The sequence below is a fragment of the Phaenicophaeus curvirostris genome, chromosome 3 (assembly GCF_032191515.1).
Source record: "Phaenicophaeus curvirostris isolate KB17595 chromosome 3, BPBGC_Pcur_1.0, whole genome shotgun sequence".
Lineage (NCBI taxonomy): Eukaryota > Metazoa > Chordata > Aves > Cuculiformes > Cuculidae > Phaenicophaeus > Phaenicophaeus curvirostris.
The window spans coordinates 21,400,141-21,421,976 of NC_091394.1; the positions used below are offsets into that span (position 1 = coordinate 21,400,141).

A 21,836-nucleotide genomic window follows, 5' to 3' on the forward strand; every position below is an offset into this window, starting at 1 on the left:
CAGCTTGCTTTTAATATCATGGGTTGTATCTTCATATTGCAAGATATGTTAAATACATCCATAGCACTGACTCGTCCTGAAACATTTCAAGGTAAAATGGAGTCCAGAGTGTAATATAAATTTTTTTCAGAGGGAGTTTTCTGCTTTATCAAATCTTCTCAGTTTTCTGAATGAGTTCCCTTCTCTGTAAATATTTTGCCCTTCACCTTTCACAGCTCACAGCATTCCTTCCACTCACCTTCTGTAGATGTATAGCCAGCATTTTAGGTAGCTAACAAATAAAAGAAATGAGACTTAGCCCATTCAGTCCACTTTTCAACAGTCCCCAGCCTCAGAACTCGATTTGATTCTAACATTGTCTTTTGAACTTGATCCAATGCAGAGGAAATTAAATGAGGACGCTGAAGGAAGCAATATAGATCTGATAGGTCTTTTCATGCTTGTATTAAGTGAGCTGTTAGAAACTTGAAATAATACAAACTACTATTTTAGTAGCTGAGAAGATAAGAGGCTTTTAGAACAAGAGCTGTCATAGGGTGTTTTCCTCAATGCTAGGAATCATGCTATCTGCTGTGGGTGGTCAGTGGAGCGCTATTTTATTTTTAAGAAATTTTCTTTTGTGCCCAGCTGGTAGCACTTTTTACTGCTGTCTATGTGAAGTTGTAGTTCATTCTCATGCTTCTTTGAGCTTGTGTGTAGTACTTTGGAAAACAGAGAAAGGATTGAAGCAGCAGGAGATACCCAAGTTCTTCCAGCTGAGAATGCTAAAGAGAAAAGGCTCCCATCAGTAGAAAAAAATGCTGGTAGAAAAACAGACGTGGCTCTGAGCATACGCTTCTTTTCAGAGTCAGAAACCAAGTTTAGGCAGCTGCCTGGTTGAAGCGAAATACTATTTATTTGAGACAGAACTTCTGTGTGCTTCCCATTTCTTTTCTCCCGCAGTGCACTTGTTTCCATTTTAAAAGGGGATTAAAGGTTTTCATGCTTGAATTAATTAAGAAATCTTATTAGCTGTTCTCTTTCCTCTCCCTGTTCCTTAGTGTAAAATTACCATGGGGCACTAAATTCAATTTGCAGTCCTCAGAGGAGGTTATATGGCCTGATGTAAAGGCCATTTCACGTGACAAAACTAGTCAGAGGTGATCTTCCCAGATACTGGTGGCAGATGCACTCTTGGTGTGGTGTCTGACTTCAGCAAACACAAGCTAAGAGTGCTGCCAGCCAGTGAGTGTGTTACTGTTTTTTTTTTTCTCTCTCCAAGCTGCAGTGATTAAAAGGCCCCAGAGAGATGAACATAGATGGCTAACATTAATTCCAGCAACAGCAAGACACTATGTCCCGTGATAAGCTGTTTAATTAAACCTTGCGCCTTTTTTTAATCTGCTGTTCTATTTCTGTCTGGCTTTTGTTTCTCATCTCATCTCCGTCTCTCCAGTTTCCATGTTTCAGACGTAGCCTCATTTATTTTTATCATGGATGATTAATTCAGTTTACATAAAGGGTTTCTTGAGAAGGATGGATAGAGTATATAAAGCCCTTGTTCAGCCTAAATTTGGATTTAGATGGTTTGTAACTCTTTTCTCTTTAGTGCAAGTCAGCCTCCTGGTTCTGTTGTGCCTCTTGCTCTTCCCTCCAGCTAGCCTCGAGAGCCTCGCCAAAGCTGTCCAACAACAGCTGTTGAGCAATGCTCTTAACCACAGACACTCCTTGCTGTCCAACTGCATTTAATCAGTGCAAAAGACAAAACTGGTTTCAGAAAGTGTGTTATGGAGAGAAAATGAGGAAAAAGAGGAAAGCAGTTTCCTAACCATTACTGTTGCAGGGAGAAAGAAAGGATGGGATGTTATTCCAAAGGATGGGAAAAATTGGTAAATGCTTTTTTGTGCATTCTCCATAATGACATAGATGTGTTTTAGGTAGAGAACATCTCTGGGTTTGGTGGCTTAGGCAGTTGTGGCGAAGTCCTACACTAAGTTGCATCTAACAGCATTAGTGTATATTTGATGACGGTGTGGAACTAACAATTGTGTGCAGGGACTGAATCATACTGAAGTATGATTGAATATTGAATTTCAGTGGAAACCAACTAGGATATCTGATTCCCACACAGTCTGAAAAGCTAAGATTTTTTTGCAGTTTGATAGTTTCTGACATAGCCACTGACAGCCTTTGTTAGCTTTTTTCTTTAGCTTAAAACTATATAAAATATTTAAGAATACTTAAAAACCATAAAATCTGAGATCATGCTCCTTTTTATTAGGGGAATGAGAAGAAAGAACATCTATATTAAAGCCAAAATCATGTGAGCATAGCACTGGTCACAAAGTATATTATAATCTCTATTTGTAGGAAGCGAAGGCTCAGGAAAGCAAGCAGAGCACCAAAGCTATGCTCCTGTAGGTATTTAGGAGAAAATACAAAGACTAGATGCAGTTTCTGGAAAGTGCCAGCTTGTTACTGTCTTGGTGCTTGTACTGTTGGGATATGGAGTCTCCTGAGAAAAATGTGGTCTGTATTGGACACCTTGTGAAGTCATACTTCATCAGTTTTTTTGTTACTCCCCATCAGGCATACAGATGGTTTCAATTGTTTCTGAGTTTGTCTGAAGAAGGCTATAACATAAATCAATACCAGAAAACAAGGGAAAGCTTTTTACTTTTTCCCCTTTGGCATAGTTTTGCATGGACTAAAAACTAATATAATATGGAAAGGAGTGTAAGGGAACAGAAAACTTTTTAGTGAGGGTGGAGGTAGCATGTTTTGAAGATGTACTCCCCCACCCCCCGTAATCTGGGTATTGGGGCTGTCTGGAGAGATGTAGTAGAAGCAATATGATTAATTTTTAGCCTGAATCTATATGGGTGCAACCTGATTTATCTTTCTTAAACATGATATATGAGTGTTTTCTGCCCTGCAAGCCTCTACATTCCCCCAAGAAAACGTTTTCTTCTTTGTATGCACACACGAGCAAGGGTAGCCAGTGGGATTAGGAGGCAGATACCATGGAAAAGCTCTAGTGTTACTGCAGACCATCTGCTAAGAGTTATGTCCTGTTGTTTGTTGCAGGCTTGAGGAAGAGAAGATTGGAGGAAGGGAAGGTTGGAAGTAACCCTTGAGTCTTCCGGGGGTTTTGTTGGTTTTGTCATTTGCTCTAAAATTCTTGCTGGATGACAAATAGTGTTATCCTAGAAAAGTTTATCTCTGGTGCTTCAGTTCCAGGCTTGTAATGAAAAATAATAAATAAGTAACAATGCAGTCTCTTATCTCCTTTTCCTAAGGTCATGGGGTGTCGCTGGCAGCTAGGTAAGGGCCTGAACATAACAGTCAAAAGTAATGTGGCAGGAACTGTGTAGTATGTTGGTGTAGCACATACTTCTAAGTCTGCTGCAGCTGGGATGCTCGCAGGGTGTTTGTCATCTTTTGTCAGTGTAAAGCATTGCAGGATTATCTCGCTGAATTGAAGGAGTTTACTGGCTTGGTCCAAAATTACTGAATTCACATAAGTTGCATGCTAGCTGAGATCCCATGTGAATATTGCACTGAAGCAGCCTGAGCTATGGGAATATCCACACATGAAAAGCTGAAGTAGCCTGAAATGCCATTGCTGTATGAGAAGTGAAGGAATTCCCAGGCTGTTCACTTATGTCAAATGGGTGCTCTGATGCTAAGCAATCTTGGGAACTTTGCAAATTTCTGATAATTTTCATTTCACATCAAAGCAGTTGAAACAATCAAAGAGAGGAAATTTACGCTTAGGCAAAGTAATTCTAATGAACTGTTTTGAAGAGGGGGAGGAAAACCCTGAGCTTGCATGCTTTTAGCTCAGGTTTGTGTGTTTTCATTTGGGGAATCAGCAAAAATGTGAAAGTTGAGAGCCTGTATAGGGTTTATGTCTAATTGTTAAGTATTTGGAACTCTTATGTGAAGAATTTGATGCTGATTTTTATAATTGTGTATGGTGTGTCCTGAGTGATTTTGTGATCTGTGTATGTAAATTGAGAGTGGGGTAGGAGTAAGACAATAAGCTCCCTCTTTCTGCCTTAAATCTGCAAGAAAACAATGCTTGTGAGTGACTGTATTTAATAATACCTGCTTTTTTGTTGCCAGTTCTAACCCATAAAATATATTCTAAGGTGACTGCTTCTTCAGTGTCTGGGGTAAGGAGCAGTCTAGCAAGAAAAACTGCTTAAATCCTCCGCCCAGCACTGTCACAACTGGTGTGCTTTGAACATAAGCAGAGACAAGCAGAGTTAGAAATCTGTTCTAGAACGCCAGACCTGCCTGATTTTTGAAGTGATCTCTTCTTGAAAGTGGAAAGTGGAAAGTCCCAGAAGCTTGCTATCTCATCCAAAATACAAATCTAGCCAGGAATCCTAAATAGGTAACGGTGCGTGACGGATGGTTTGATAACGAGCATTCATCTGGCTTCTCCTTCTTGTTTTTCCCCTCACAGTTGTCTGGTGGGTGCGAGTTGACGGTGGTAATCCATGATTTCACTGCCTGCAACAGTAATGAGCTGACAATCCGCCGTGGGCAGACAGTGGAGGTCCTGGAGAGGCCCCATGACAAGCCTGACTGGTGTCTGGTTCGAACTACAGATCGGTCCCCAGCTGCAGAAGGCCTGGTCCCCTGTGGGTCCCTCTGCATTGCTCACTCGCGCAGTAGTATGGAGATGGAGGGGATTTTTAACCACAAAGGTAAGGAATGATGGTAACAATGTCTCACTGTCAGCAGCGGGAGTTTTGGGTAATGGGGATTACTGTGGAAATGGGCACTTCAGTGTTCTTCTGGTTTCCAGTTTTTAATTAGATAAAACAGAGTTTTTAGCAACCTGTGGCCAGAGTGTCTATTCCAAAATAAGCAGTCAGCAGTTCTTAGTGTTAAGTGAAAATGTGGCTGAAGACTGGGAAGAGCTTTAAGCAAATTATGTCTGGTGAACAGAGTTATGTATCATGTTAGATCAAGCTGCTATGATAGGACTATCTATACCTGTTGTGTGGTGAAAGGGAACAGTGAAAAAAAACCTCCAGCTAGCAACACCGATGGCTCCTGAGAAACCCTGAAGCAAGAAGTTATGACAACGCCAGGCTCAGTGGTGCCCTGGCACGGGAATTGGATATTTGAACTACTATATTTTGCTTAACTGAGTTTTCCAGAGTATCAGTAGCCCATTGATCCCTTTTTCCACTGCAACTCTGAAATCTTAATTTGTTCTTTCAGATGCATACAAGAATGTGCTCCTGAAGGGTGCAACAGAGATCTGATAATGTTTGGAAGTTTTTAAGGTCTCAGTGTGCTCTGTAAAATTCCCAGGCTCACAGAGTAGGTAGTTATTAGAGAAAATACTTCCTTGCTTTATTTGAAACTATTTGAGTTTGCAGCTTGTGAGCAGAAATAAATTTGAATTAAAAAAAAAATCAGAAAAAACATTCATTAGAAGGTGTTTCATCACATGTTGGGGGAAAAAGTGCATTTCAGTAAGTCTGTTATTTCCAGTAACAAGATTAGCAGGAAAACTTGTTTTCCAAAACACAGAATTCTTTTTTTGGAGAGGTTTTCATAAATACGAGAACAAATTTCTCAATTATTCAGTCCATCCCATCTAGTACATTTATGTTTTCCTCCATTGTTTAGACACTATAAATATGCTTGGCTGAAAGAGGGGGGAGAGTTTGTGTTTCTTGCATTAGGAGGATGCACAGCAGGAGCTTCCTGAATGCAGGGTGATTGGGGGGAGGAGGAGAGGTGGGGGAGAGTCTGAAGGATTGAGCTGTATAGCTTGAATACTTTTTATGTCTGGTTGTTTCCTTTAACCATTTGAGTAGAGAAAGTTTGCAGTTGTTCTGATGCTAAAATTGGAAAATGTAAGTTAGGTATCACTGAAACATTTCCTCCTTTGACTAGGGGGTGAAATCATGGAATTGTGAACAGGATGTTTTAGTTTTTTTTACCAACACTCATCAAACTGATAAATCCTATTTCCTTTGGAGCTAAGGGACTTCACCTTTGAATGCAGAGAATTGTATTAGGAGAGGCAGATTGTACTGGACAATCTGTTATATGAAGAACATAGAGCCTGTCAGACTCCTGAGGGAGACACAGAGCTGTTTTTGTCTTTGAGAGGTTACTTCTATTAATCAAACCAGTGGACATAACCTGTATTGGTTTATTTCCATTATTTTCTGGGGGAAAATAGGGCAAAGCATTGTCAAGTTACTGTAACTTATTTTCGACATGTTGCTTCGAAATAAAAAGCATTAATTATGTTAATCATAGATACTTAAGAAGAGAAGGCCATTGCTAGAACGAGCATGCAGAGTTGAATGCAGCCTCAGACATGCCTTCTGTCCCTACCTCAGCCGTAGGCTTCCTGTGGGACGTTCTGGCATGACATCTAGACCTCAGCTGATAAGAAGCAGCTGTGAATTGTCAAATTGTTTATTTCCGCATTATTAGGTATATGGCTTTAGAAGCTGGATGGAATTGATTCATTTGTCAAGTGTCCTGTGCACATGACTCTAAATGAAATCAGAGTGAACTGTCTTGAATGTGCAAACTATTACATAACGTTAAGTAATCTAAAGAGAAAAAAAAAAAGGCAAAAAACCAAACAGCTTTATACTGGGTACCTGAAACTACTGGATACGTTTTAAGTGTGATCTCTAACTCAGCTTTCTGTTTCTTGAGGTTGATAGTGTTCATTTCACAGAAGGATTACAAATATTAAGCAATACTAGTGAAGTGCTTTGATTTTTATTTTTCCCCCTATAGTGAAAAGTAACTCAGACAATCCCACAAAGCAATTATTTGTTCTCAAGTGCTGCATCTGATTAAAGAGCTTTATATAAGACATTGGGGAATATGCTAGTCAGAAGAATGGAAAATCAATTAGATTATATTCTCAGAATTGTTCATTTGGGGCATTGAATGCGGCATGAATTGCCAAAAAAACCCCAAAATGAAACAGAAAACACAACCCTGATAACAAAGAACAAGTGAATGAGTTACATAAGTTAAGGCAGTCCATGTACTTGGATGGACAACTCTTAAATGTTGTATTTCCTAGATTTCTAGTGCTTTATTCTGCAATGTCAGTCTTTTCATTACAGATAAAGGTTTTTTCCCCCCTTTTTTTGACCATAATTCAGTAAAACTTTCAGAGATTTTAATGATTCAACAAAGTAGAATGTCACCCTCAGGAGTTTTTGGGTCTGAAAATGCAGGTGATATTTCAGCCTAAGTGTGAGCATCCGGTCTGAATAATTCTATACAGTTCATGGGCTAAACCATGTAGACACAAATCTGCAATTTGTACATGCCTGGCATTGCAAGCTGTTGTGAGATGCTCATGGAGAGAGAAGTTTTATGTAATTCCAAAGGAAAAAGGGATGTGATCACCATCAGAAGTGTCAGCCATCAAAGGTAATGGTTTTCTCATGTTGTTTTAGTCTCATGTTTTAGTCTCATGTTAGAACACAGCCCCAAAAATTACCCTCATTCCTTGCCTACAAGTGTAGGTGTTACTGTCCTCTAGGAATGTGTATTACTGTAAATATCTAATCATTAACAGTGGGTTAAAAAACTCAAAGTTTTTACAGTATCTTAACTACTATAAAATTTTAATGATTGAAGATAAGAAACATTTGGTACAGAGTATGGTGAAAGCATTATGTAGAAAAAAAGACATTCAATAGGTGGGTAGTCACTGGGGGGGTTGATTTCAGGTTCCAGACCTCTTACTCTGCTGGATATCAAATCTATTTTTGTAAGCTATTTGGGTTGTTTAATCAGTGTGACGTGCAGTTTACAGATGAGTACATTTTAAAAAATCTAAATCCCTTTTGTAATGGGGAAAAAGACAAACAAGTGGGTAGTGAAGAGGTTGAGTAACAGTTGGTGCACTCTACAAAAAATAAATTGCTAGCTTCGGAAGAACATATTTTTCACAAGTAATACATAAGGCAACAATTTATTTTGCAGTGATTCCCCACATGTTATTGGGCATGGGGGAGAAAGAATGTTCCTATTCTTTTATTTGCTGCTTCTCTCTTTTTAAACAAGGGTTTCTTTTCATTTTGTAGCAGATCCTTTCTATATGTGTAGTTTTCTTTCTTTTGTTTGCAGGGCATTTACACAGCCACAGAGCTTTGTGATAATGGCAGGGAACAGGATTCACTATAAAAAAAAAATTGAACTTGGAAGCTTAGAAAAATTGGCAGATGTTTAAAATTGTTTGTGAATATCTTGCCTGTTTAGATCACAATTCACTGTCTTTTTCAACATCCTGAGTACTAAAGTACTAAAGAATTTGTTGCTAGTCCATTATATCTCTCCTGTAAATGCTACTAATTGGAGAGCTACAAGGGCTACAACAAGCCTTTGCTCACAAGGCTTAGATTTACATATTTTCTTTGTAAGTTATGGCATTTTTCAGGACCACATCTTATCTGCCAATTCATCTTGCTATCAGTTTGGTTTAAAACTTGGCCATAGGGATCTTTTTGTTTACCTGAAAGTATGACGTCTGCCACTTTTATACATTCTTATAATGCAGGTATCTGTATGGATTTGTTCAGATCTGAAAGCAAGGTGATGTCTTAGTTACATTCTGACATACCATGCACCAGTGCAATACTCAATTCTGGCTTTTGATTTTACTCTCAGGATACTGTCCTGATTGGTGCTATGAATAGAAAAATGTTATTTCTGCAGTCTTTTTTAGTCTTTTTTCCTAACTGTAATATCTCTCAAAGAATCTACCATAATAAGGAAGATCAAACAGCTGACATTTTCCAAGACAAATGTTGATGAATTTGTTTAAAGAGCTGTGTAGTAAAGCCTTTTCTACACCTGCAAGGTGGCAGAGAGTGATGTAGGACAGATATTGGAGGTGTCAGAGCTATTCTTGAATTGGTATGGGGACTTGCTCTTCAGGAAAAGAAAAACTGCACAGTTGATCTAGCGATATTTCCACAGAAAAGAGATTGTATGTTTGAGGACACAGAAAGGGATAAAACAGTCTTAGATCTGTTACATTAAGCTTGTTGCACAACTGGAAACCTTCTTTTCAGAATATTCATTTTGGGTGAAAGGGGAAAGGGAGAGAGTAAAGGTAACACGTCTCGTATATGATCAAGAGCTTTCAAGTTATGATTGAGAAATGGGAGTGTTTCCATGTTGAGTACAAATAGGAAGAGGAAGCTCTCAGTAGCAGCAGCACAATTTGATCAATTAAAACGGGAATCCAGTTTGAATAATTGAAGATGGACTCCTTGTTTGTAGTGGAAGAAAAGAAGGATGCCTTGGGCAACAGTTTGTTTGCTTGCAAGCAGAGGGAGGCTATAGAAGGGGAGGATTTGCTGTTTTGAGACTGCAAGCAAAGCATGGGCCATTTGTAAGGAAAAAGGATCCCCACCCATGGCTCAGCGCCAAAACACTGCCTGTGAGAATGTCTGACAGCATTTGCAGCTGCAGGAAATGAGTTACAGCCCAGGCCAGCAGGGAAAGTAACCCCTAACAATGAGTAGGTATGATACTTGCTTTGCCTTGCTGCCTGCTGCCTTGAGGCCAGATGGCAAAAGGTGGAGACTGTAGTTTACAGGGCACTGTGCAAAAAGGGATATGCTTCTACTACACAGCAAGACACAATCACATGCAGAAAGTGATATCAAGGAATAGGTTGTAGTAGTACAAGACACTAAATGATAGTCTAAGAATTCTGTTTCTTGATGAATCAATCACCTCCCAAGAAAATTTCCAAATAACAGGCTACCCATCCAGATAATCAGCTGAGAGAAAGCTGTAGGAGAAGCTCACAGGAGGCAAAGCTGAGCAGTCAGTTGGATTTCACACTCCACTCATCTAAATTAGCAAAAAATTATAGATTGTCAGTTCAACTTAATTATCAGGCAGACTTGGCCTTGAACAGAAGTGAAGGCATTTTAATAGCTAAAGTTTAACTTCCCAATTATCAGTGGTTTTGAAAACCTAATAAATAATAAATGTCCTGTAATTAGAAACATTTTGCAAGAAGCAAATATAATAGCTGCAAAGATAGTTTGAATTTAGGTTTTGTATGTGTGTGGTTTTTCAAACTTGTTCTCATGCTTTGGTCCAGATAAATAAAATAGCTGCAGTAAAAATTAAAACAAGAATTCTCTATCATGACTTTCCCACCTTGTGGTTTTAGTTGAGTTTGCAGTTAAATGCATATTTTAAGCATAAGTAAACTTAAATAAAATGTCAGCAATTGACTGTGGTCCATTAGATCATAATCTTTGCATTGAGTTTTATAGCCAAACTATATCAGATGGTCACAGTTAACAGCCAGATTCTAAGTCAGCCTTGAATAAAGTCTATATAAATTGCTTCCTTGGCATTGTGCAGTCCTAAACTCCATAAGGAGATACAATGAATCTCACAATCTGAATTTCTAGGAGGGTTCTCTATAAATCAAGTTTATATGTGCTGTGAATTATCCTAGGGTTTCTGCATAATCTGCATCTAACTCCTGTGCTATTCTTTTTACCATAACCCAGTCCAGGAAGACCTGTCAGATATATCTGGTTTTCCCATGCTGACTCTATTTGTGGGCATAAGTATGTGGTTAATTTGTGTCTGGAATTTTTGAAATTTCGTAATGAAAGCCTTTTGCCCTGCTTGGGAGCTCAGTATTACATCTGAGAAAAGGAATAAATTTATAATATTGGCTTGAATATGTTTTCAGTCCCAGGCAGTTGCCAAATATATGTCTCCTACGTATTGTAGTTGGAAAGGAAATTGGTGTGTAAAAAGTATCTGCTTTGGAACCCTTGTATTTGCACAGCTGATCTTTGGGAGGTAGAAGGTGCATATAAACCAGGCATTCTGATGGCTTTAGATTTCCCAAGAGAGCTGTTATTTTGCTTGCAATTAGCCTTTCTCTGACAGCAGTTTCTTTTTCTCACTGGGGTTTTGAGGCAGAACAGAGTACAAACTAAAATCATATCCTGCATATGTTGTTCATATGTTGCAATAGAAGAAAAACATCCTGGAGTGGCATTTTTTTCTCCTTAATTGTCCCTCTTCAGGTGCAACAGACTGTTGAAAAGGTTGCTTCAGTGTTGGAAATAACTTCTTCAGGGTGTCGGTTAACTGTATTTTGCTTTGGTTTAAGTAAAACTGAGGAGTTGGTGCTCCGAAGAGCACCTGAAAGCAACCACAAAGCATTTTTTTTCATTTTCAATGAGTAAGTAGGTTGGCAGGGTGGTGAGGGATGGGGAGAGTGGGGCTAGGAACACATATATGGACAGTAGAGATCTAGAGACATGGAGTAGTCATAGCTGCATGTTAACTGCCTTGTTCATGATGAGCAACAAGGAGCTATTGGTGTATGTTTTTCTGCAGCTGGGGTGGCTGTTCATTCCAAGGACCGTATGGTGGGTAATTTTTACCTGTTATGTTTTTCCCTCTGTCACAGAACTGTGTAATATTGACAGTATCCAGAAAGTCTTCTGTTCTGTTTCTAACTCTAGTTATATGGCATCTTTGCTTCTATGGATAGTATTCTTAAACTTAGTATTGGGAGGAGTATTTATGTGTTTAGTTGAGGGAAGAAAACAGTTGAGGAGCAGACTAGAACAGATGTTCTTATGCACCTTTCAAGATGTCATCACATTACAATCATGCCATCATCTGTCATTGTTACTGCCTGCAGGTGGACGTAGCAGTATTTAGCCGCACACTGACTTACTCTAATGCTGATTTTGTGAGGAGGCTGCTGAAAGTGTGTCCTATTGTCTTCATTGCACTTTTAGTGCAATCAGATAATCAAATATTAGTCTTCGTTACATGTGCTAAACCAGAAATACCATATTTTTAGTGCAACCCTATCAGAAACTTTTTAACAAATGCCCTTGACATCTTAAATTCTTGGCATTGATTTCAAATCACCGCTTCCTTACACGGTGTCTTGTGACTGTTTTGAGTGCATATTCACTGATATGGGTCTATGTCCAGTTTGGATATGCTTCTGGTTTTTCCTAGCTTTGAGTTGAGTACAAATAGCAAGACATTTTTCTCAATCTGGGACAACTATTGAACTGAAACTAATAATTTTCTAAGATGGATGTTATGAAAATAAAGGATGCTATTCTTAAACCAAACTCTGTAAAGAAGGCCGTTAAGATAAGTGAATAGCACAATAAAACCATTTCATGATCCCAGGAAAAGTATTCATAACACTTTTCAGAAATTTGCAGTACACGTTTTCTAGCATTGGATGTATAATGATTAACTCCTAAAGCAATAGAAGACATTAATACAAAGTAACATGCAGGCATAGTAATAAAGGATGTCTCAGGGAAGCTTGTTATTAAGTTGTCCTTGATGATCAGAATCCTGTAGTAATTTTTCCTGTGATCGTAAACCAGCTGTGTCCAAGATCCTGTATGTTAATAATTTACAATGTAGCAGGAATAAAGTCCCTGTCACAAGAAGCTGTTAAAAATACACCAGGTTTTCAGGACTAGACTGGACAACACCCTATGTAATCCCGTCTGATCTCATACCTGACACATCCTTTTGAGGAGAAGATTGGACTGTGGATTTGTGAGGCCCTTTTCAATCTGGGTTGTGCTGTGATTCTACACTAAAGGTTAGAATTGCCAGTGTGGACTTGTTATGTTCTAAGGGTCTCCTGGAGTCTTGGACTCCCCTTAGTGTCTGTGGAGATAGCAGAAATGCTTAATATTTTGCCCCAAAAATGTATTCATTCCTTGTGCAAAAATGGAAAGGACTCATAAAAAGTATTTCTGCTTATAGAAAGAGCTAGTTATTCTTGTTGCATCATGCCAAGTGTGATCATAGCCTTATTGGACATGTGTTCATTTGTTAATGTAAGCTTTAAAGTATCAGTGATGTGGAGATTGCTCAATACCCTGTTTAGAGAAATCTAGTTGCATGTAAGAACTTGCAAATATACTTGAAGGAAGGAAGGCTGCTAGGGAGGCCACCTGCAACGAAGAACTGCTGAAGCTGAATGGTCACCTGTTGCTTTCTACAGAAAAGCTTAAGGGTCATGGAAGTAAATGGAGTCCTTGGGGTCTAAGTCGAAGCTGTTACTCTTCCCCCTATTAATAAGAGGAGAGGATACTTTCTTAGAACGTTGAATATGAGGAATTTGTAGTGATGAAAAAGATCCTGAAAGAAAATGAGAAACAAAGCAAGGCTCACTAACAAAATATGTATCAAGTGAAAGATTTTTTTAAAAAACATAAAAGACTGAAGACCGAGTGAGTGAGTGAGTGCGTGGATTGAAGTGTGCTTTATGTAGTGCTAAAAAGAAAAGCTTAGTTGGTGAAAATCAAATTGCTAACCACATATCTTAAAGTTTTTATGTTAGTAGCTAATCTTTATAAAGGGTTTATATATCACGGCCTGACTTGGTCGTTAGTCTGTCCTAGTGTGTTTTGTGCTAACTTTTCTCTTTGTCACAGGAATAACAAAGCACATGTACTCTAATTACTGCTTGATTCAGTAGAACAGTTTTAGGTGTGTTTATCCTTTCATTCCAAAGATGTGGCAGGTCTAAATGCAATACCAGAATCTATTTGGAAACTACTCCCCCTGTACTCAGCACCAGTGAGACCACACCTCAAATACTGTGTTCAGTTCTGAGCCTCTCACCACAAGAAGGATGTTGAGGCTCTGGAGCGAGTCCAGAGAAAAGCAACGAAGCTGGTGAAGGGGCTGGAAAACAAGCCTTACAAGGAGCAGCTGAGGGAACTGGGGTTGATGGTTTCATTTTGCTAAAGCGTCTTTTAACAAAGGAAGCTGTGAAAGTGTGTGTTTTCTGTTAAACACTAGTGTTTGAAATCGAGACGTCCTTCAATGGCCATGTGCCTTTTCTGGTTTTACAGAAGCAACAGGATGTTTGGTCATGGCTAGGCTCCCTCTGCCATACCTAGCAATGCTCTGTGGCTTAGCCTGGTCTATTAGATGAATGTACCTTCTGGTAGGCAGTGATGAGGAGACACAAAAGGAGGAGAGTTCTTGATGAAAACCCTTTGTAAGTAACTAAAATGCATTTGTGCAATTTGAACTTAGCAGAAGGGGAATAAGAAAAGAGTTTTGGTTGGTAATACCAACCAGCAGGTAACCCACGCAGGTTGCAGAAGCAATTTTTCCAGTTGGTGATGTATGGAACTTCAGCAACAGTATTTCTATAAGGGAGTATGTGTCCAATTTTAAAAGCATTTACTTTATTTTTAATGACCTAGTTTGGTTACTAGAAGTGTTCATTTTCCTTTTAAGTTACTTAAAAGAAATTTGTTTTAAATCAAGAACATAATTCAGTATTCTGAACACTTCTGATTAACATATTCTTACCTTTTCCTTTTGTCATTGCATGCATTTCCAGTTAAGATAAGTAGCTAAGGATTTATGTTTAAAAGGATCCCATCTCCTGTAGATGCAGTTAAAACCGGTTTGGAAAATTAAACCTTGTTTTGACCAGATTTGTTTTCATGCCACAGACTGGTTCCTTTGTTCTTTGGAGTGGGAAGGGAAGAGGAAGGGTGCTTTAAATATGGTTGAGGAGACTACTTCAGAAAATTCAAATGAAGAAATAAAGAATTATGAAGGCTAACTTGGATAATAATATCAAAAATGAGTGTTTCTTCAGTATGTCTCACTAGGACAGCAAGTATGTCTCCTTTGGAACACTTCTTGTGTTTTCTCCAATGCAGAGATGAAGCATAGCATATTTCTTCTTCCCTCTCACCCCTTGCTAAGTAGTGAATGCATGTGGAACAACATTCCTTGCACTCATCCACAAGATTTTGTTTGAATTATCTGAAGCTGGTTTGTTGTGGTTTTGCTGACAGTGGCTGGGATCCTTCAAGCTGATTTGGCTTGCTGCAGTGGTGACTGTGTGGAGGAGTCAGAATTTTCCCAAAGCTTTTCCAGATAAACAGAAGGCCAGGGACACCGAATGCCTCATCATTTCTTTGAAAGGCTGCTTCTTTCTTGGGAGTGGTATACAGGCTCCAACTGCTTGGCTACTGAACAGAATTAAAAATTCCAGAAAATAATAACCAAATTAATAAGATGGGAGAGAATTTACAAAGTCATATGCTTTTTGATATGCTTACTGTAGGCATGAGCAGGAGCTAGGGCATGTTCTGCAAAGCTGGAGAGAGGAGGGACTTGTTTAGATCCTGGCCTTGATGACTGAAAAGTTGGATAAATTATTAGTTTCCCAATTTTTCTTTAATTAAAGCTTGAATACTTAAGTGTTTTGGTATCAGTTGCTCTTGACAAATGCTTTACTCAAGATGTAGAAGGGAAGGTTATTAATCACGCAGCTGAAAATATCTCTTTACCCTCAGTTAGAAAGTAGTTTTCCCAGCTAATTAGATTGCCTGTATGTTTTATTAGAAATGGTTGGTTGTTTGGTCTTTATTATTTTGTTTTGTTTTAATGGAAACACCCCAGTATATTGAAAGGAGTTCTTGGAAATCTCAAATTAAGGATGTTCACACAATTCATTGCAGATTACAATTTCTGACTGATTCAATTTAAAGTGTCTCTGGCAGCTAGCAGCACTGGTAGCAAAGAACAGGAAACCACGCACTGAATGTAAGTCCAAAGAGCCACTGTTGTAATGATTCCGTTCCTTGCAGACTGGCAATGTTATCTGTGAAACTGAGGAGCAGAGAGGCTATTTTCTGGGAACAGGATGATCTTTGTGCATGGAGCTGAAGCAACCAGATCCTAGTGGTGCAGCTGTGCTCCAAGCAGTTTAACTGTGGACACATTGTACACTGAGGGAAAGGCAAAGTCAGGCTCCTCTCAGAATTTTAATCATAGTGTGGGACCTCACCTTTGAAGAATTGAACCTCAGATTTATTTATTGATGTGTTTTGCTGTTCTACAATTTCTTGGTTGTGTTGAGAGTATTACTAACTTGCCAAAGATAGAATCTGTTTGCAACGTCTACCTGACTTTTCTTTTTTTTTAATGGGAAATGCATATTGTAAATAATTCCTATTGTTTTGTGCAATGTTAACTTAGTTCAGGAATTCTAATAGTTAAGGATTTTTATCTAACTTTGGCTCCTAGGTTTGGGTGGTCTTTGGTCCTGCACAGTTTTGGAAAAGTCTGAATATTTTCTGTCCCACATACAGAAACATGACTCAAAATTGTAAGAACTGTGCACTTCTAAATGATGAAAGCATCTCACAGATAACTTCAAAAATGTTTTTAAAACAGTGACATTTGGATGCTAGCAGAACTGAATAAAGAATTCAGTCTTCTATTTCAGCTGTATTGTATACACTTCTCCACTTTTAAGATGAACGAGTATTTTAATACAAAGAATGTAATCCTGATTTCAAAATATATAAATTGCTTTTGTAAACTCAGTGTTTGGAATATGAGGGGGAAAATTCCTGAGAAGACATATTTAGATTTGCTTGAGAAACAGCACTGGATTTTGAATCTCGCTTTTTAATGCTGTAATCTTTTAAACTTTTTTTCTCATAGAAGGTGAATATTAAGGAAAAAAAGGTTGGCTCTTTGGCTTCTTTTTAAGGCTTTAAATCAACACAAATAGGTGTTTAAAAATGAAATTTCTGCATTTTATTAGCTTCCTTTCTTGTTTTACTTGTTTTCCCCAAGATGGTGCGGAATGTAATGGGGCCTTACTAAGATTAGGTTGGAATGCTCTTTATCCTTGTTTTAATATAAGTTACGTTGTAATTTCAATTACCATGCAAATGTCTTGGAGTATGAGAAATGCAGTCAGTTTAATACCAGTTGTCATCTTAAGAAGGGAATAAGAATGTTGCCATTTTTATGTGCAAGCCTAACAGTACCCACAGACGAAGTAGCACCACAGGCTGTTTAATACAGTGGCGACAGTGTTTGCAGATGCTGCAGGTAGAAGCTGGTACTTGTGAGAAGCTGAAGCTGTAGCAAGGTAAATTCATGTCTGTCAATGGCAGAGACTGATGAGTTGTTACTTCTGTGGTGAGGTGAGGTGTCAAAATGTTAATATCTTGAAATGGTTTCAGCAATCTGTCATTATTCATCAATGAGCCCTGAGATGAGTTGCAAGAAGCTGATGCCCATTCCTTCACTGCAGTAATAGACACGGACATGTAATGCTTCATCTGTGTGTATCACACAAAATATGTGCTGCCTTATCTACACAGGATATACAGTGCTATTCTTGTTGCTTTTTATAGTTCCTTTGTTTACTCATTGGGATGTAGTCTTTCTCACAAAATGCTGTCTTAAAAGTGAGAGGTCAATTTTGCCTGGAATTTTAAAATCTTCATAAAATAGCCTTTGACAAAAATTTCACCTAGACACTGACTTTGTCACATGTTTAAGTAACTGAAAAATGTCTTAAATTGCTGAGGATCTGAACGGTGTTTCATTAGTACTTTGTTTTCAAAAATGAGGCTAGTAACTGTCTATGCAATTACATAAAATGCATAGCTAAGAAAATTAATTTCTTCTTTACACAGGTAAGGTGATAGTCATTTAAGTGCTGCCAAATGGCATGGATCAGTAAATGAGCTTTTTTTTGCTAATTTGATCAAAGCGTGTTGTCGCATTGGGCTGGGGTCTATGTTATTTATACAGCAGATGAAGGGAAGGGGCAGTTCAGTGTTGCTGTGCAATCCAGCCTCTTTCTGCACTGTGCTTGTGCTCTGTGCCCAAGGTTTTGCCTAAGGATATTCTTCACGTAGACGTACTCTTGCCTGAAGAATTAGGATTACCTGACTAGTTCATTATTACAAAAAGTTGCTCGTGAGAGGAACTACAGGAAGAGTTGTTTAGCAGGCAGGGAGAGCTAATGCAGGGTGAGGCTCTGGAATACAGAAAACCTGATGGAGCTAAAGGACAAAGAGATCTTTGTGGTAGGTGCTGAAGTAAGCCATAGAAAGTCATTAATAGGCTGCTTGTTTAAGCTAAAAATTACGTATATTGTTACAGGTCACTATCTCAGATGGAAATTGAGGATTGTGATATATCTTCAGGTGTTTAAATGTAATCTAAGGTCGTAATGGTACTAAATAATGATCCATGCATGTTAAATTAAGATTTTTTTTTTGTGTGATATAGAATTCATCTCCCTTTTAATTCTGCTTTGGTAGGAGAAATTACGGCACTAAGCTTTCTGTCTTGGACTGTAAGAAAGATGTAGCTATTGTTTCAGTATATGCATTGAGGTGTTTTTCAATTAAATTTTTGACTAATACCCACAGTCACTCTGCAGTACATTTACATGGAGTCTACTATGTCCACCCCAGTGCTGCTGTAGCATGACTGCTTTTTGTATCGAAGATAACTGTGTATCCATGATCCTCTCTTCCTAACCATGTACCCTGTGTAATGTGCTTTTAAGTGGTGGTTCATGTGGTCATTCTCTCTCCCCCAGCAGTTTGACTTACCCATCAGATTTGTCTTCTGAGAAGAGAAAGGGCCAACCCAAAACCTAAAAATAATGGTGTTTGATTTGAGTAGGAATGAAAGAACTTTTTGCAATAGCAAACTGCAGATGATGTAGTTCCTAGAGCATTTAAAATATCTTCCTGCATTTATTATTGGTGTTATAAGGTCAGTCTACATGCAGTTAAAAAGCAAAACAAAACATAACTCCAAACCAATTTTATGTATAAATTTTGCTGTGTTTCATTCAGAAGCTCTCTTACATATGGAAATCAGTGTTTCAAAGTTATATTGATAACATCGCCAAGGTTTTCTAAATGCTAGTAAAAGATATGAGAGTTTAACTACAATAAGAATGGCTGGATATTCTTCAGTATGCTTGATGTGCGTGGGAACTGTTTGGGAGTAGAGGAAAAGGATTGTTTTATTTAGGTTTTTTTCTTACTCAACTAGAAACTGGAATCATTTTCAGATGTTCTGCAATTTCATGAAGAGTAAACTAGCCTTAGTGGAAGTCTCACCATAGGTGGCAAACTATAAAGATCACTTATCCTGAATAAAGAGGGTTTTTTCTTCTGCTGCTTCACCCCCTGCTTCTCCTTTGGAATTCAGTGTCATTTGAAAGTTGTCTTGGGTCAGAAGAAAAATGTTCAGGAGTCAAAATTAATGGTTTAAGTGCAGAAGGCTATGAAGGAGAAACTAATTTCAAATTTAGGGTGGCTTTCCTTAGAAACATGAAGAGGAAAACTAATCTCAGATGGAGGGTGAGCACAGCTCTTTAATAGTGCAAGTAGGTTAACTCTTGTGCACCCAGCTTGCATTAGTGATAAGCCTTCTTTAACTCTGGGATCCTGTATGCTATCAGCTCCACATAAAATTCCTATTTGTCCTTATGTTACATGCATTTGTCTGTGCTAATAACATTGGCAACTCTCTCTCTGCATTATTTTCTTCTTTACCAGTGCATGCTTATGTTTTTTATGTATTCTACATAAATTATGTATTTATAAATTACACTATGTATTTTACAGTACTATTTGTTCAGTGTCATTTTAGGACTCTTTTCATGACAATATCATGAAAGCATTTCATTTCTGATTTGGCAGAAAATCCTTGCTTAGATTTCATAGCTATTTATCTATCTAGTGAATTTAGCATTTTGTACTTCCTTTAAAATTAGATGATAATGTAGGTATTCAGGAGAAGAAACCAACCATCCTTTCTTGGTTTGTGAAGTGTTTAGCTAAAAAAAAGAATAAATAAATGATTATTTATGGATGAATGTAGTGTGGCATGCTAGGTGAAGAATGCACAGATAAACCAAAATGTATGTATTTTCAGTTTACTAAACAGGAAGACAGCTTGATGGACTAGAAATTTGTCTTGCCTATATGTGCTTAGAGGTGAAAATATCCGAAATGCAATTTAAATGAAGGCAAGATCTTAAATTAATTTATAAGGAGGTGTGGATTTTCTAGTGTTTGGACTTTTCTCACAAACACGTCTCAAGAAAAGATGAATGTAAGGGCAGAATCTGTTGTTTGGTACATATTTTGCCAAGGAAAATAGAAATTACAGGGTAATTGCTGCATGATTTAACTGACCGGAAAACATTTATCTTTTTTGTATTTATGGCTTTAGCTAAAGCATTAAAAACTAACTATGCACTGTAAAATAAAAAGAAGTATTAAAGGTTGGTTTTGTGCATACCAGTTACTAAAAAGTTTTGTTAGTGGTGCTAGGCCACATCTTTTCTGAAGGCTAAGAGGGAAAATAGCTGGTTTGTTGTAGTTTTTAAGATCATCTTGAGCCTCAATTAGGGTAGTTACGGTAGAGTGTAATCTGCTGCATCTGGCTATTCCCACATGTGAATTTAAAGACTGGAACTGTGCTCAGTGAGTCAGAGGAGAGCATCCCTAGAAGAGAGGAGCTGCTCTGACAGCAGGGAAGGCTAAACCAGACTGAGAAGATAACAGCAACTTCCTCTATCTGATGGCATTACTTGTAATGTTATCTGGGTGAACATCTTCAGGAGAAGCTGTAACAAATCTCTGGGGTGCGGGCAAGTGGATTGGTTGTAAGCTGTGTGTATCAGAACAGCTGACTCCTCACCATGCCAAACAGGATTAAACAGATTGACACTCTGGGATCGCTTCACTCAGTAAATCCTACCTGCTGCAGCGATGGGCAGCCAAGTGGCTGTAAATACTGGATCCTGGATTTAGGTACAAATATGTGCATTAGAGATATAATAGACTGGGAGAGGAGGGATGGTTGATTGTTTGGGGGATGTTTTCAAAGGAGTTTAGTAGGATCCTTTCTTTCCTCCCTCTCTCTCTGCCTCTAATATCCCCTCCCTCTGACCCCAGTGTAAAAATGCGGAGTATGACAGAAGGGATCTGTATGGGAAAGGGAGCAGTTATGGAATGAATCTGTTGTGTAAACTACTGGGATGCTGTACAGTAAGCTCTTTCAGAAAAAGCATGTTAAATGCATGTGCTTGTTTGTTGGGGTTTTTTTTCAGTTGAACCATGGAAATTGGAAACGGTAACTCTTGTTCGGTGAAATGTTACTAATGGTAGTAATTTGTTTTAAAAGCTTAGCAGAAATTTTTTGTAGAATGCTGCTGCTAAACCAAAAAAAATCATAAATTGTTTAATATCCATCACTTCTGTTAAATTACAGTTGAGAAGTAATGTTTTGGGGAATAGAGCTTGAAAAGAAAGGACAGTTGGGAAATAAAGTGGTTTGTGTGGAATTTATTTAGAGACATGATTGATTCTGAAATGTAATATGGAGGAAAGCCATGCTGTTTCAGTCTCAACTGGAGAAACATGTTCATGTTAAACTTAGTTGTTGCTGGATCTTCTCCCCTTCCTCTGTCATTTTAGCAGGAAACAATATTTGGACCGTTGCTGCTAAGCAAGTGTGATTCTCATATGTAACAGTCTGAAATGTCTGCAGGACAAAGCAGTGCTGACCTTCAGTGTCTAGAGCTGATGCAGCTGTAGGGATGCTTCTTTTACAGATGCAAGTTGTTTGCTGCTAGGTTCAAGTGTAACATGCCTGTTGCTGTATGCTTTGTGTGCACACTTAAAATAAGCAGCAAAAGGTAAGTTATAGTCTGTGTTATTTGACAATTTCTAAACTGCTATTACAGATGGACTGAGAGGAGAGGGAGGGTGGTAGAATGGTTGTAAACATGAAATCAAGGATGTAGTTGAAAGTTATCTCATGGGGGATGTCTGAAGATAGGGTCTCATGTCAGTGGGATGATCCTAACTCTCAGTAGTTCCTCTAAAGATAACGGGATGTCATAGTATCAGGCAGAGGGAGTTAATGTTAGCAGGGTATCGTCTCTGATCCCAGCAACAGATCAGAAAGCTGCTTTGTAC

At 38.3% G+C, this 21,836-nt stretch overlaps 1 protein-coding gene across 4 annotated transcripts in view; it reads left to right on the top strand.

Annotated features, from left to right (window-relative positions):
• The window catches only part of TRIO (trio Rho guanine nucleotide exchange factor), a 249,264-nt gene that overhangs the window by 177,550 nt on the left and 49,878 nt on the right, over positions 1-21,836 (top strand). For 3 of the 4 annotated variants that reach the window (XM_069853494.1, XM_069853496.1, XM_069853495.1), the window contains exon 34: positions 4,454-4,697. In XM_069853494.1, the coding sequence (XP_069709595.1) occupies positions 4,454-4,697 (244 nt within the window). Of the gene's footprint in view, positions 1-4,453; positions 4,711-21,836 lie in introns of all 4 variants that reach the window. The other variant, XM_069853497.1, reaches the window with a different exon arrangement.